Genomic DNA, 14,299 nt, shown 5'->3' on the forward strand with positions numbered 1-14,299 from the left:
AACAGTCAGAAGTGCTGAAAGAAGACTTTAAATGTTTGTTGGAAACTGCCAGCTCTCTAAATGCAGAGGTGTTCATCAGTGGCCCTCTACCGCCAGTCAGAAGAGGAGTGGAGAGATTCAGCAGATTGTTTGCACTGAACACCTGGCTTTCAACGGCCTGTACTGACCATTCTGTTCATTTTATTGACAATTTTAACTTTTTCTGGGATCGCAGACATCTTTTCAAGGCAAATGGAGTTTGCCTGAACAAGTCAGGAGTGAAATTGTTTATCTCTAACATATTCAACTGCCTGCGTCATCAATCTGTTCCCTCTGCCAAGGACAAGCGGCAGGAGGAATCAAAACACGAGAAAGACACAACACATCACGCAGAAAACCCTGAAGAATTATCACTGCACCCGCCTGAGGAATGTTCTGATTATGGGAGACATATGAGACACATGGAGGAGTCTCCACTGCCCCCCCCCCCTGTCAACGCCTTTGAGGATACTCCGTTCACCCTTTCACCCTCGCCCACCCTCCTGGAGATCGATGAACACACAAAGGAGATACAGAGGGTTGGCACCGATTCCTTCCTGGAGTTCAAAGACCAAACGAAGGCGATACGCAGGGCTGGCACCATGTCCTTTACCCCCGCTCCTCAACGACGCCCACCAAAATCACCGCGGAGACGCGCACCATCTCCCCCGTCCTCATCACCGCGCCTACGTCAACCACCTCCCCCCCCTGGCAGCATGTCCTCTACCCCCGCACCATCTAGCCCGTCTCCATCACCGTGCCTACGTCGACCACCTCCCCTCCCTTCGAGGGGGCTTCTGCAGTCTCCGAAGCCTGATAAGGATGTGTGTGTACAAAACACAACAAACTCTTACTGATATGTGATGGGTCCAGGCTCAAGGGCGTATGGCACTCTCAACTCTTTCAAGGACATGTCGGGGCCCTGCCTGCCAGTAGCTTTGCCGATATCTGTGTTGATAGGTAATAGATTAAGAGCGGTGAATCATAGAAACAGGAAGCGCTCAAACGTTTGTGTGAGTGTATCTAATTTAGCAGTGATTGCATGTCAGCCACAGCTTGTTACAAAAAACATGACTGATAGTGTGTTTAACAAACTTAAACTAGCTTTATTAAATGTCAGGTCTTTAGCAGGAAAAACATTTTTAATCAATGATTTTATCACTGAGCACAATCTCGATTTTATGTTTTTAACAGAAACTTGGATTGAACAAAATAACAGTGCAGCTGTTCTTATCGAATCAACCCCTCCCAACTTCAGTTTTATGAGTCAGGAAAGAATGCATAAGAAAGGGGGTGGAGTTGCTATTCTGTTCAATGATGCCCTTCAATGCAGGAAGACATCTTATGGAAACTTTGATTCTTTTGAATATGTGGCCCTCCGGCTGAAATGCTCCTCTCGAGCTCTGTTCCTAAATATCTATAGACCACCCAAATACTGTGCAAGCTTTTTTGATGACTTTACTGAACTGCTGTCTATAGTGTGTATTGACTTTGACCGTCTAGTCATTGTTGGTGATTTTAACATCCATGTTGACAACCCCCAGGACAGAGGGGCTAAAGAACTGTTTTGTGTTCTTGATAGCTATGGACTGACTCAGCATGTGACGGAGCCCACGCACAATAAGGGGCACACTCTGGACTTAATTATCTCAAAGGGTCTGAATATCTCTAAGGTTGTGGTGACTGATGTTGCACTCTCTGACCATTCCTGTGTTTTCTTTGAGAGCTCTATTTCTGTTCACAAAAATGTTCAAAAAGAGGTAACCACAAAGCGATATTTAACTGAAAACACTAGGGAAATGTTTACTCAGAATTTCTCTTCCACACTTGCCCCTGCCAACATCTCAGTAAATGAGCTAGTAGATCATTTTAATTCAAAAATTAAAAATGTTATAGATGCCATTGCTCCAACTAAGGTAAAGGAAGTGTCTGGCAAGAAAATATCTCCATGGAGAAAGGCCATGAGCGTGAAAACAGAAAAAAGAGAATGTCGAAAAGCTGAACGCAGGTGGCGAAAAACAAATCTCCAGGTTCACTTTGAAATCTATAAAGAGAGACTTGGCCTCTATAATTTGGAATTGAAAAACGCACGACAATCGTTCTTCTCTGACATCATTACCAAAAACAAAAACAACGCACGTGCCTTGTTTGCTACCGTCGACAGACTAACTAACCCCCCAGTGTCAGTAGCCTCTGAATTTCTATCCACCAGGGCGTGCAATGATTTTGCCTCCTTTTTCACTGACAAAATTCAGAAAATCAGACAAGCAGTCAGTGCCTCTGCATCAGGAACAGTAAATGTGTTGTCCCTATCTCCACTTAACATCAATTCAGACATCATGACACAATTCCATCAGATTAATGATAAAAACCTAGAGGACATTATTCAACTTCTGAAATCCTCCTCCTGCTGCCTTGATATTATTCCAACAGGATTTTTCAAAGATGTTTTGCCTTGCATGGCCTCAGATCTACTTCATATAGTAAACAAATCTCTTCACTCAGGTATTTTTCCACAGGCCCTGAAAACTGCAGTCATTAAACCGCTCTTAAAAAAGAATAATCTAGATGCTTCAGTAATGAACAATTACAGGCCCATATCAAACCTCCCATTTCTAGGTAAAATCATTGAAAAAGTTGTTTTTCAACAGTTGAGTAATTTCTTGCATTTAAATGACTGTTTTGATGTGTTCCAGTCAGGCTTTCGTCCAAACCACAGCACTGAGACTGCTCTTGTAAAGGTCTTTAATGACATCCACTTAAACACAGACAGTGGCAGAACTTCAGTGTTAGTATTATTAGATCTCAGTGCTGCGTTTGACACTGTTGACCACAGCATATTACTAGACCGACTGGAGAACTGGGTGGGACTTTCGGAAACAGTTCTGAATTGGTTTGAATCCTACTTAAAGGACAGAAACAACTTTGTTTCTATAGGTAAATACACATCTGAGTTGACAAATATGACATGTGGGGTTCCTCAAGGCTCCATCTTGGGGCCTCTTCTCTTTAACATCTACATGCTACCACTGGCTCAGATAATGAAGAACAACAAAATAAGTTACCATAGCTATGCAGATGACACACAAATTTACGTAACAATTTCACCAGGAGACTATGCTCCAATTCAAACACTGAGTAAGTGCATTGAACAAATCAATGACTGGATGTGTCAGAACTTTCTCCAATTAAACAAAGATAAAACTGAGGTAATGGTTTTTGGAGCCAAGGCAGAACGTATAAAAGTTAGCGCTGAGCTTCAGTGTGCAATGTTCAAAACAACAGATAAAGCCAGAAATCTAGGTGTAGTCATGGACTCTGACCTGAGTTTCAACAGTCACATTAAAACTGTTACTAAATCAGCCTACTATCACCTAAAGAATATATCTAGGATTAAAAGACTAATGTCACAGCAGGATTTGGAAAAACTTGTCCATGCTTTTATCTTCAGTAGACTCGACTACTGCAATGGTGTCTTCACAGGTCTCACTAAAAAATCTATTAGGAAGCTGCAGCTAATTCAGAACGCTGCTGCTCGAGTCCTCACTAACACTAAGAAAGTGGATCACATCACTCCTGTTCTGAAGTCTTTACACTGGCTTCCTGTGTGTCACAGAATAGATTTCAAAATACTGCTGCTGGTTTATAAAGCACTGAATGGTTTAGGCCCAAAATACATTTCTGACCTCCTGCTAAATTATGAACCATCCAGATCTCTCAGGTCTTCAGGGACTGGTCAGCTTTCTGTCCCCAGAGTCAGAACTAAACATGGTAAAGCAGCGTTCAGTTATTATGCTCCAAATATCTGGAACAAACTCCCAGAAACCTGCAGGTCCGCTGCAACTCTGACTACTTTTAAATCCAGACTAAAGACTTTTCTTTTTGTCGCTGCTTTTAATTGAACTATTCATATCTTAGACTGCACTGTAACTTTTATCCATGTACTTTTTTCTTTTAATGTTTAATTGACAGCACTGTAACTTTTATCCATGTATTTTTTCTTTTAATGTTTATTTTATTAGCTTTTCTTTTTAATGACTGATTTTAAATGCCATTTTCTTAATCTCTTTCATTTTTTGTAAAGCACTTTGAATTGCCTTGTGTTGAAAAGTGCTATATAAATAAACTTGCCTTGCCTTGCCTTGCCTTGCCTTGCCTTGCCTTGCCTTGCCTTGCCTTGCCTTGCCTTGCCTTGCCTTGCCTTGCCTTGCCTTGCCTTGCCTTGCCTTGCCTTGCCTTGCCTTGCCTTGCCTTGCCTTGCCTTGCCTTGCCTTGCCTTGCCTTGCCTTGCCTTTAAAGATTGAAACTTAATGGCAAAACAAATTCCCAAACTAACTAACAATTTATTCAGGGGAAAATAAAAGGACAAGTTGAGTTATGAATTACAAAATGTGCCTTAACAAGGAGCAATTGCTTACATTTTATTTAAGAAAGTTTTTGCTTGAATCAAATTACCTGCAGAAATAAAAGAGTCGATAGAAATACCTCATGTGATGACTTTGTTGTAAACATGTCATATTTTACATTTTTAAAGAGAATGTCATCTGTGATCATAAAGTTGTTGTCAATAAAGCCGACACTTAAAACTGCAATGATGTTGCTTTGGTTGGCACAACAGTGCAGCTTTAGCATTCACGCCTGGTCTTATTCCTGTCATTAAAATGAATAGTTTGCCTTCATTCGCCTTGCCGGCACGGTAAAAGTTGCAGTAAAGGGCCTTAACTGTAAAGACGAAGGCCATCAGGCTGCCCTGGGACTGAGCGGCTACTGTAGCAGGACAATATGCATCGATAAAACATTGGCTCTGTATTGCCCTTTTAATAGTATGTGGAATGATTTTATGGCTCCAATACATTTCTAATAGCCATTTTATTTATAACATTTTTACTTCTCCATAACGATCTCACACCAGGGCCAGACAGTGCTGGCTGTGGTGAGTAAAATGGATCATAAAGTTCTCTGGGTAGAGACGTAGAGACGCAGAGCCAGGGACAGGGCGTCTCGAAAAGCTCTGGCAGACAATTTGGCCCAGACTCCAAACTTCTTGCTCATGTATGCTTTAGTCACTGCTTTGATTAAATGCTGTGATTTGAGAGTTTCTGCCAACACATTAAAACATTTCGTAGATATGCTGGCCTTGAAATATCTGCCCAAATGACCCAGTGTGCAAAGAAATACTTCACCACCAAAATCCCCAGTTGTATATCAAATACTCACACCGTGTTGTGTTACCTTGAAGTCATGAAGGATTATGTTTCGCATACCTCCACTGTAAACGAAAGATACAACAAATTGGGGGCTGCATTCAACGAGAACAAGTCAGATTTATTTTCAGTCGTATGCTCACAACGTCCTTAACAAACAAATGCATTTTCGTAATTCATAATACTCCCACATGTGTCCAACGCTTGCCTTTCAATTTATCAATGTATTATTTCCCTTTGTATTCTTCATTCACCATGAACAAGTGTGATAAAAACACATTTTCCTCAAGAATTCAACAATTGCGAAGTAATTGATACATAAATTGTGTTTTGGGAGCGTAAAATTGCTTCAACTAGCTCTCACTAAAAGCATCTGAGAGAGGCTTTAGATATGCTCCGTGATCATATTCCTAAGTGTTGGATTTGTTTGATGGGACATTCAGTGTTCTCTCCAGGATGATAGTCTTTTCAAATATGAAAAGGCTCTGGTAAGACATTCAGGGCTTCAGGGAATCCTTAAACCCTTCACTTTTACCACACTGCTGGATCTTTCAGTCTCAACAGCTCTTGAAGGCAGGGTTAACCGCCAGGGATGCAACGGCAGATAAATGTTCCCATGGGTTAATAAACTTGTGACAACATCTGTGTCACCCCCCACACTAGACATTTTACAAGAGATAAACAGAGCTTACTGTGATCTTATCAATTGTATTGCTTTCTGCTTTCTTTTTGTCTGGTGTCAGCATCCATGGTTCTCTATACTGCTTCACACAAAATAGCTGACGTTTGGCCTTCTCATTGACCCTATGAAGTTGCCTATACACATTAGGTTTATATCCCAGATATTGTCAAATAGTTGTGATTGTTGCTCACTCCTTTTCGACACTTAAACGTTCAGCCAATAATGGTAGTGTCTGTATTTAGACTTTGTATTTATAACACACTGAGTATTTAACAAATTAGAGTTCTTTGATGAGCATGTGAGCTGAAAGTTGCAAATTAACTAAATGGGTTTTTGTTTCTATTTTGAAGAAGCAATTAATGTAATGGGTGTTTTCCCGAACACCATGTAACTGCGGTAACAATGACGTCTGTGGTAAATATCCCTTACCTATTCAAAGATACAGAAACGCTTCTCAGCCAAGGACATCAGGCAAAGAATCAGAATCAAGTTTATTGCCAGGTACGTTTACACATACAAGGAATTTGCTTTGGTATCTGGTGGTGCGAACATAAGCAATCTAAAAAAAATGGTTGTAAAGTAGGTAGAAAAAAAATGAAATATATAATGATAATAAAAAATAAGCATTTTTAAGAAACAATTTAGCATTAAAAAGGATGCTAAAGACAAGTATTTACACCAAATTTAAATCTAACTATAACATTTGCATTTTTGCGCTATTTCTGTGAGGTCAGCTACTTGCAGTGAGTCAGGCTACCATCAGGACTTTAGTGTGTGTCCCCCTGATGCTGTGACTCCCCTCTGACCCGCAGGACGGGCAAACGTACTGCAGAAGGAGACCCTGTGACTGTGGAGACTCAGAGGAGGACCTGTTCTGCTGTCCCGGCTGTGACAACAGGCCCAGCAGCCAGTGTCTGGATCAGAGCGGACGCACACTCTATCGCAGCGGAGCGTCCTGGCAGTACGGCTGCCAGCAGTGCCGCTGCATGGTCAGTTCACAGGAACACATACACACACTCAAACATGTGTGTTCATATTGAATCCCTGAATGTGGTCTGTGAGAATAAACTGATGACATAAAAAACAAAGAATCTGTAACACAAGGCTCAGAGCTGGGCTTTGTTCAACACACGTTCTGCTTCTAATTATGTATGCACTGAAGGCTTTGATCATTATCACCTCTCTAATTGGCGATGTGGCAACAAATCAGTGTGAGAGCTGTAACTGAAATTGCCTGATCAGCTGAGTCACAGCAAAACAATCAACACACAATAACATTGGTGCCACCTTTGTCTTTCTCTACCTCACTCAGGAGGGGGAGGTGGACAGCTGGCCTCTCGTCTGCCCCGTGTTGATGTGCGAGTACACGGCGGTGGCGGAGGGCGAGTGTTGCCCGCGCTGCGTCACAGACCCCTGCCTGGCAGACAACCTGTCGTACGACATCCGGCAGACGTGTCAGGACCCCGCAGGTGCCGTCCGCCTGAGCGGGGACACATGGCATATGACCAACTCACCCTGTACTAACTGCGAGTGTAAGGTAGGTTAAAGCCACAACCACAATGACGTTATTTGTCCAACTAGTGTCGACAATTCAGTGTTCGACTAAAAGATCACAACAATTTGTATTGTTGGAAATTCCTTATTAGGAAAACCCCTCGAGAACTCATTTTCAAGGGGGTCCTCAACAACTTCAAATGTATTTACTTGGTCATTTTTAGAAATAATTCTTGCTCAGTTTCCCTTAAGGAGAAAAGTGTTTTCAACGGATCTAAAATACCTCCAACCCTGTACCTAGGCAACTGTACATGTAGTACAAAAAAAATCGAATGCAGCTACTTAAACGTTATTCAGATTAGGTCATTTATAAAATTGCTCTGTACCTTTACAATGACACGGATAATGATATAGGCATTATAGGTTATTGGTACTGTAAAAATGTGTTCAAGCTGGAAACTGTGCTACAGTGAGTTTATGTGTGGTAGAACATCTGCTTGTCTCTCTTTTAAGATGATAACAAATTAGATTTGATTTGCACAGATGATGAAAGTATATTCAGTCTTAAAATGACTTATTTTGCAAATCAATGTGTCAGGAACATGCCACTATAACTCAGATCATCTCCCTACACATTTAAAAATAATCTGTTTTCCCTCAGCTCTGCCCATTTTTATGTGAATCAAAAGCATCATTAATACCACATGGCAGGTGTTTTTGTATAGTGGTAACATAAATGAAACTTTCTATACTTTTGCCAAATTCTTTGAGCTTAACAAAAAGTTCTAACCAGCCGCTGTAGTGTGCTCGCTCACGCTGGGGTCACAGCGAGTGGTAACAGCTCCAGTCGGAGCTCAGGCCTGGGATCACCCACTCTGCTCTCAGTGTGCTGCATCACTGTTAGTAAAGACAGAGATTTTCCTCTGAGCTGTGGGGGGGCCGCGCTTTCAGCCAAAGCTGAAGCCCCCCATAGTCAGAGGGCGCAGGCTCCATTAGCCCGGTCAGTTGGCTATTCGCCTTGCCTTTAAGGGTCAGTTCAGCTAAGAATCTTGGAACGGCAGATTTCTGCTTTATGCCTGATGAATGCATTTGAGCTACATATTGCTTCATGTTTATAATATTGTATGCCTATGTTGCCATGATGTGATTGTGCAGGAAGCTTTCTTTATGATGTGCCTTTTAAGCTACATGTAACATTATTTGTGCAAGATATATGTTGATTTAAGATTTGTATTGCCCAATGGTGCCATTTAAAAAAATATATATATTTGAATGATGTGCTTCGAAATGTTTTATATTAAATATATCTCACTGCAAGTGATGAGGACAGTGACAGTGAGTCTAATGCGACAGAGTCTTCTAAGATATTGATTTCTGGGGATTATTTCTAAGTAAAAAAGTTCCTATAAAAGATGTTTCACTGCAGTGAGGTCTGTTATTGACAACTGGGAATATCTCTGTGGAAACCCCTACTGTTCAATGTTCTAAATGTCGCCCTGCTCGGAGGCTCAAGAATATCTCATAGCCATAGCAGATAATCATGAAACTGAATGGGTAGATATGACTAATAACGTTTTTCCTTTTGTAAAATGTGTGCACTGACCCTCAAACTAAATTATACACTTCATTTCAAGTTCCCTCTATATTGCGTCTAAGTATTTCAAATTTGTATGGCCAGGCAGACTCTGAATCGTGTTATGACATGCAACATTAGGGCACATCATAAAACTCTGCAGTATATTTAACACCCTCTATCTTTCCTGTCTTTTCATGCTGCGGCGCTCAGAATGGGAATGTTTGCTGCTCGGTGGATCTCGACTGCCTTCAGAACAACTAAAGCTCTCCTCGTCCTGTCCTCTCACTGCCACGCCCCCACCTCCATCTGATGACGCTCCCTTTGGATTCATATAACAGACTCACGCACACACCTGTGCATGCCAGTGTTTGCACCGAAAATACAAGCATGCACTGGAAAGACTGGGATGTGAAGGCTGTGCTTTTATGCCGTGACTCGACAAACAGCTACACAGTCACTGTGTTGTGTATGTGTCTTTGTGTTGTTTCCATTTCACTAAATGTCTTAAGGAAGCGTGTTTAGCATGTCTCAAATCTGAAAACAGAGCATCAGAGTGCTGTCGTAAGGGAAAGGATTCAAAACAGAATAGACTATGAGATGTTCCGGCTGTCCGTGTTGCAAAATGTAGAAGTTGTCATAAAACATTCATCATTGTGGTAACACAAAAGTAATCCACCCACATTTGATATGGTTTTCTGGGAAGCAGAAAATAGTTTGATGAGGATATCACAACTTTGGGAAAGCTAGAAAAATACCTCATCTGTAATTTGCCCTAAAAGTACAGATTCTGTCTGATGCGTTTCACACTCAGGCCACTATGAATATCAGGGCCATAGTATGAAATGCTTCCTTTTAATAATGAAGTTCTCAATTCTTTACGTGTTACTGGCACTTTGAGTTTTTACAAGCAGCACCAGGACGCATCATTAGTTTTGGTCTCTGTGAGGCAGATCATGTCAGGTGCAGTCTTGAAGTGTCACAGTGATTTGATTGTGAAGTGCTTGTCGGACCATCAAGCAGTGTCTCAGTGTTGGAAATGGGAACAAATCTTGTTAAGAAACCATTTAGGCTTTTTCTTGTCTCATGTTTGGTTGTCTGGAAGTGTTCACTGTTAGCCCCATTTGTAGAATTCACTGTCTCGCCCCTCTCTGTAATTGCAGACCTGAGGGTGTCCGTGGTTTGTTTCAAACAACCCCCAGCCTTCAGTTACTTTAATTGTCCTGCCTTTGTGAGTCACATCCATCAGATCCAGGCTCTGAATTAGGACATAGCTGGGTACCACTTTACAATAAGACTACCCTTATAAAGGATTCATAAAGGGTTTATAAATAGGTTATGAATTAGGTGGTAAACACTTTATTAATCATTAAGAACCATTTATAAACCAGTTATAAAATAGTTTTCATACATCAACACAGGCTCACTATTTGGCAAGATGACTAAGCCTTATATTGACTACTTTGCTTACTTCGTCTTCTTCATCAGCCACATCCTTGGTATTTGTTGTTCACTGAGTTGATTCCCCCCCTTCCATCTTGATGTTTCTTGGCATCTTTTTATGACCATTTATTTATGAGTTACTAACATTTATAACTGCCAAAAGGGAGACTTGTAAAGTGTAAAACACATTCCCATTTATTAATGAGTTACTACCATTTCTAATAAGGCTTAGTTAGCAGTACAGATAAATGTGGGCTCACTATTTGGCAAGCAACCGGTCACAGTTGCCCTGTTTATCTCATGTCTTATAAAAGCTTATTAATGATTTATAAAGTGTTCATAACCTAATTAATAAAGGAATTAAAAACTATTCGTAAACCCTTTATAAGGGTAGTCTTATTGTAAAGTGGTACCCATAGCTGTTGTCTGTTGAGCCATTAACGCTGCCGTCCCTCAGCCTCAGAGTCTCCTCTCTGATGTGATTGACTGCCAGTCATAACAAGTTATGATATCAAAAGCCTGTGTAAGCAGTTCAATGGTGAACAAAAGATCCCTGCAGGCTAGATGAAGCAGCAGTCGTAGCTATTGTTAAAATCTTCAGAGCTCGTGTGGGTCAGACTTCTCTGGCGTCTCCCTGGGCTACTTAGCTCTGAAGCAGATGGCGCACACAGAGAGTAGCAGAGAGAGAGAGAGAGAGAGAGAGAGAGACATACCAAAAGAGAAAGAGCAGGAGGGTGGGTGTAATTAAAGCCATGTCAAGCAGGCCTGGATTTGAGTATGCCAGGAGGTCACCAAGTGTTGAATTTGTTTACAGACGGCAAGGCTTAATAAGGCCGGAGAGTCTGGTGCACTTCACACTTTCACAGCTCTGACGCTGCAGTTGTTCCCCCCGTCCTCACCTCTCTCCATTATCCAAAAGCTTGTCTCAAAACGTTTCCCTCAAGTGTCGTTGTTATCACCCTGTGTGTCCATCACTGTCTGTTTTTTTGCTTCCACTACAGACAACCAGGGGGTATTTCCAACGCTGTCTCAAAAGTTTGTTAAAATAGAGCAAACTTTGAAATGCGAACTACATGTTGGGGCCATGAATTATGCTTCAACCATGAAATGATTACCTGATAACAGCAGCGTTGTAGATATCAGGACTTTTTCTTCCTCTTCCAGGAGATGCTGCCTCAGAATGAAAAACTGCCTCCACAGATTGAGATAATCCTTCAGAGTGAAAATGAAACCTTCATTTGTTTTCATCAAAGATCATTTTCTATGTAAAGCGAACCGGCTGGAGTTCTTAAGAAAAATGATGTATCAAAGTCAGGAACACTGTGAATCCTAGCACACTAACTTGGAGACATTTTTAAGACAACATCTATCAGTAGGCATGGAACTCACATCTGTGCCCACCTCGCCATGTGGTTTGTGTGACTATAAAACTTAACGTGAACCACTAGCTACCACATCACTCTATCATAGCCAAAAACAGTGCATATAGAGCACCTTTTAAATTAGTGACAAGAAACAAACTCAAATATGAGCATGCCATAGGTCTCTAAAGGCAGGAAATGACTCACTTCTGCAGACTCACTTCTTGAATGTTATGGTTCAATATCACAATAATTTGTCATGTCTCGGAAACTTATGATGAAAGTCTATTCTTTATATTAGTTTTGTCATGTCCCTTTGTTCTGTGCCCTCTGTCTTATTGTGAAAAGTTATTCTCCCTCTCGTTTCAGAACTCCATGCTCCCCGCCCCTATGTGTCTCCTGTGTTCGTGATTGCTTACCCCGCCCTGATTGTTTCCACCTGTTCCCCTCACCTTGTGTATATATTGTGTTAGTCCCCACCTGTCCAGTGCCAGTTCGTTTCTTATTCATGACCACGTTCAAGCCTGCTCCGTGGTCGTATCCTGTTTTCTCATGATCACGATTATTGCATTTAGTTTTTCCTCGGAAGAGTGATTTTTTGTTTCTTGTTTTTGTTACTGTGTTAATTCCAGTAAAGTCTTTATTTTTGAATACCACCCGAGTCTGAGTCTGAGTTGTGCATTTGAGTTCATGCCTCTGAGTTCACCCCTTGACATAATTTCCTCTGGTAAAGAGTCAATCTAAATGAAATGATCTTGTCATTTTCACCGCTAGTGTGAGTTCAGTTGTGTCTTCAATGCCTACACTAGCTGTAAAGGGAAACACATTGATGTATTGATTAGGTGACTTTGGTCTTAGGAGTTTAAAATAAGTCTCCCCTGTTCTAAACTTACACGATAATGTCACACTAGATTTTGTTTCTGGTCGTGTTTCGAACATATTTGTCCTCCCTGTGTGCTGTAACTTTGGGAAAGTTGATGCTGGTTGTTGAACCTCTGAAGGGGACAGTTGCATGCAGCGAGGTGTGCCGCCCCTCTGACCCCTCAGACACAATATCCTCATCTTTGTTTGCCACCACATCTGTTTGTGTCTCACTTGAGCATTCTTCCCTGTACTGTCCTCCAAAGTCACTATGCCTCTTGTAAAACTAAAAAGGTCAACTGTGCACAGAGTACGGTGGCACAAAAGAAAAACAAGTGATGTAAATTAAATCTGTACCCATCAACACAGCAATCAAAAGCAGACATTTGTACAAAGGATCACTGAAAACGATGTTTTTGGATTGCTCTGTTGATTGATTTGATATGGAATATAATGACTACTGTACAACACTATTTGCAAGTCTGTGTGTAAATGTTTTTACATACTAACAATATGATACAATTATACAGTTTTTTAATTATCATTGTGTTCATGAATAACATGTTAATTTCAGTGACTACTTTTTGTGGGATAGGCTCTGTTTTGCTGTAAATACTGTGTAAAGTGAAGGGTTCTGTAAAGAGAGTACGATTATGTGAATAATTCTCACTACCACAGCTTCTTAGGATTTGAGAGTTGCATGTCGATTATGACAGAGAAGCAACATTTCTATTGTTTTTACTATTTCTTTATTTTTCTATTCTTGCCTTAACCCTTTTATAATTGGTCATAGTTTAATGTCTTTTCACCGTTTGGCAACATTAGACAACATTATGTATTTGACTCGCCTGTGTATACAGATTTCTGATCAGTGTGTCCCAGACAGATCTGAAGAATTTTGAATTCCAGATGTAGACCAGCATCAGTCCCAGGATTCTTTGCAAATGGACGAAGAGCCCGGACAGACTTCACTTCACACGTTTTTATTTTTCCAACACATGTCTGTATGAACTGAACTGTCTTAATAAGAGCCCGAAAATAGAACTATGTACACATGTAAAAAAAAATCTAATATTGAAAATGACAATGTTGTTCTTGACTCAGTTCCTACAAAAAAAGCAAGCCATTGTGTTTAATGTCTGACTTTTTAAAAGAAGCAGTTTTGGACCTTCTAGATCCTAGATGTTCATGTTTTTGATAGAGGAACACGGCGGAAGAATCCTCCAGGTCTGTTCATTGTTTATTCTCCAGATCAAAGTGGCCAACTTTATTGTACCCAAAGGGTTAAGTGTCATTTGACTTGAAGACTGTGTCGTGATAAGAGTTTGCTGTTAATAAATATTTTAGTTGTTTACTTTATTTGGTCTTTTGCTTCAGAGTGTGATGATGACTGCCAGGACAGATTCTGTATATGGCAGCTGTCAAAGACGCTTAGATGGCTCGCCATCACGCCATCCACGGGCAGCTTAAACGATAGCAATGTTTCCAAGCCTCATAAATGAAAGTCAATCCCACCATTGGGATGGAGTCGTGGAAATTACTTTCATGTTTCTACTTTTATCAATACTGCTGTTATTTTATTTCCCTCAGGAAATGTATGAAAGGCTGCGTAGCAGTACAGATAAGTTCATTATTTTGATGGTTTAAGAGAGCGCCGCTGTGC

At 40.9% G+C, this 14,299-nt stretch overlaps 1 protein-coding gene across 2 annotated transcripts in view; it reads left to right on the forward strand.

The window, feature by feature from the left end:
- The window catches only part of LOC117549252 (protein kinase C-binding protein NELL1-like), a 350,120-nt gene extending 336,125 nt beyond the window's left edge, over positions 1 to 13,995 (forward strand). For both annotated transcript variants that reach the window (XM_034220977.1, XM_034220978.1), the window contains 3 exons: positions 6,717 to 6,893; positions 7,217 to 7,441; positions 9,185 to 13,995. In XM_034220977.1, coding sequence (XP_034076868.1) covers positions 6,717 to 6,893; positions 7,217 to 7,441; positions 9,185 to 9,235 — 453 coding nt within the window. In that variant the 3' untranslated portion in view covers positions 9,236 to 13,995. The remainder of the gene's footprint in view (positions 1 to 6,716; positions 6,894 to 7,216; positions 7,442 to 9,184) is intronic.
- Positions 13,996 to 14,299: the final 304 nt, after the last annotated feature.

Source organism: Gymnodraco acuticeps, unplaced genomic scaffold (assembly GCF_902827175.1).
Source record: "Gymnodraco acuticeps unplaced genomic scaffold, fGymAcu1.1, whole genome shotgun sequence".
Lineage (NCBI taxonomy): Eukaryota > Metazoa > Chordata > Actinopteri > Perciformes > Bathydraconidae > Gymnodraco > Gymnodraco acuticeps.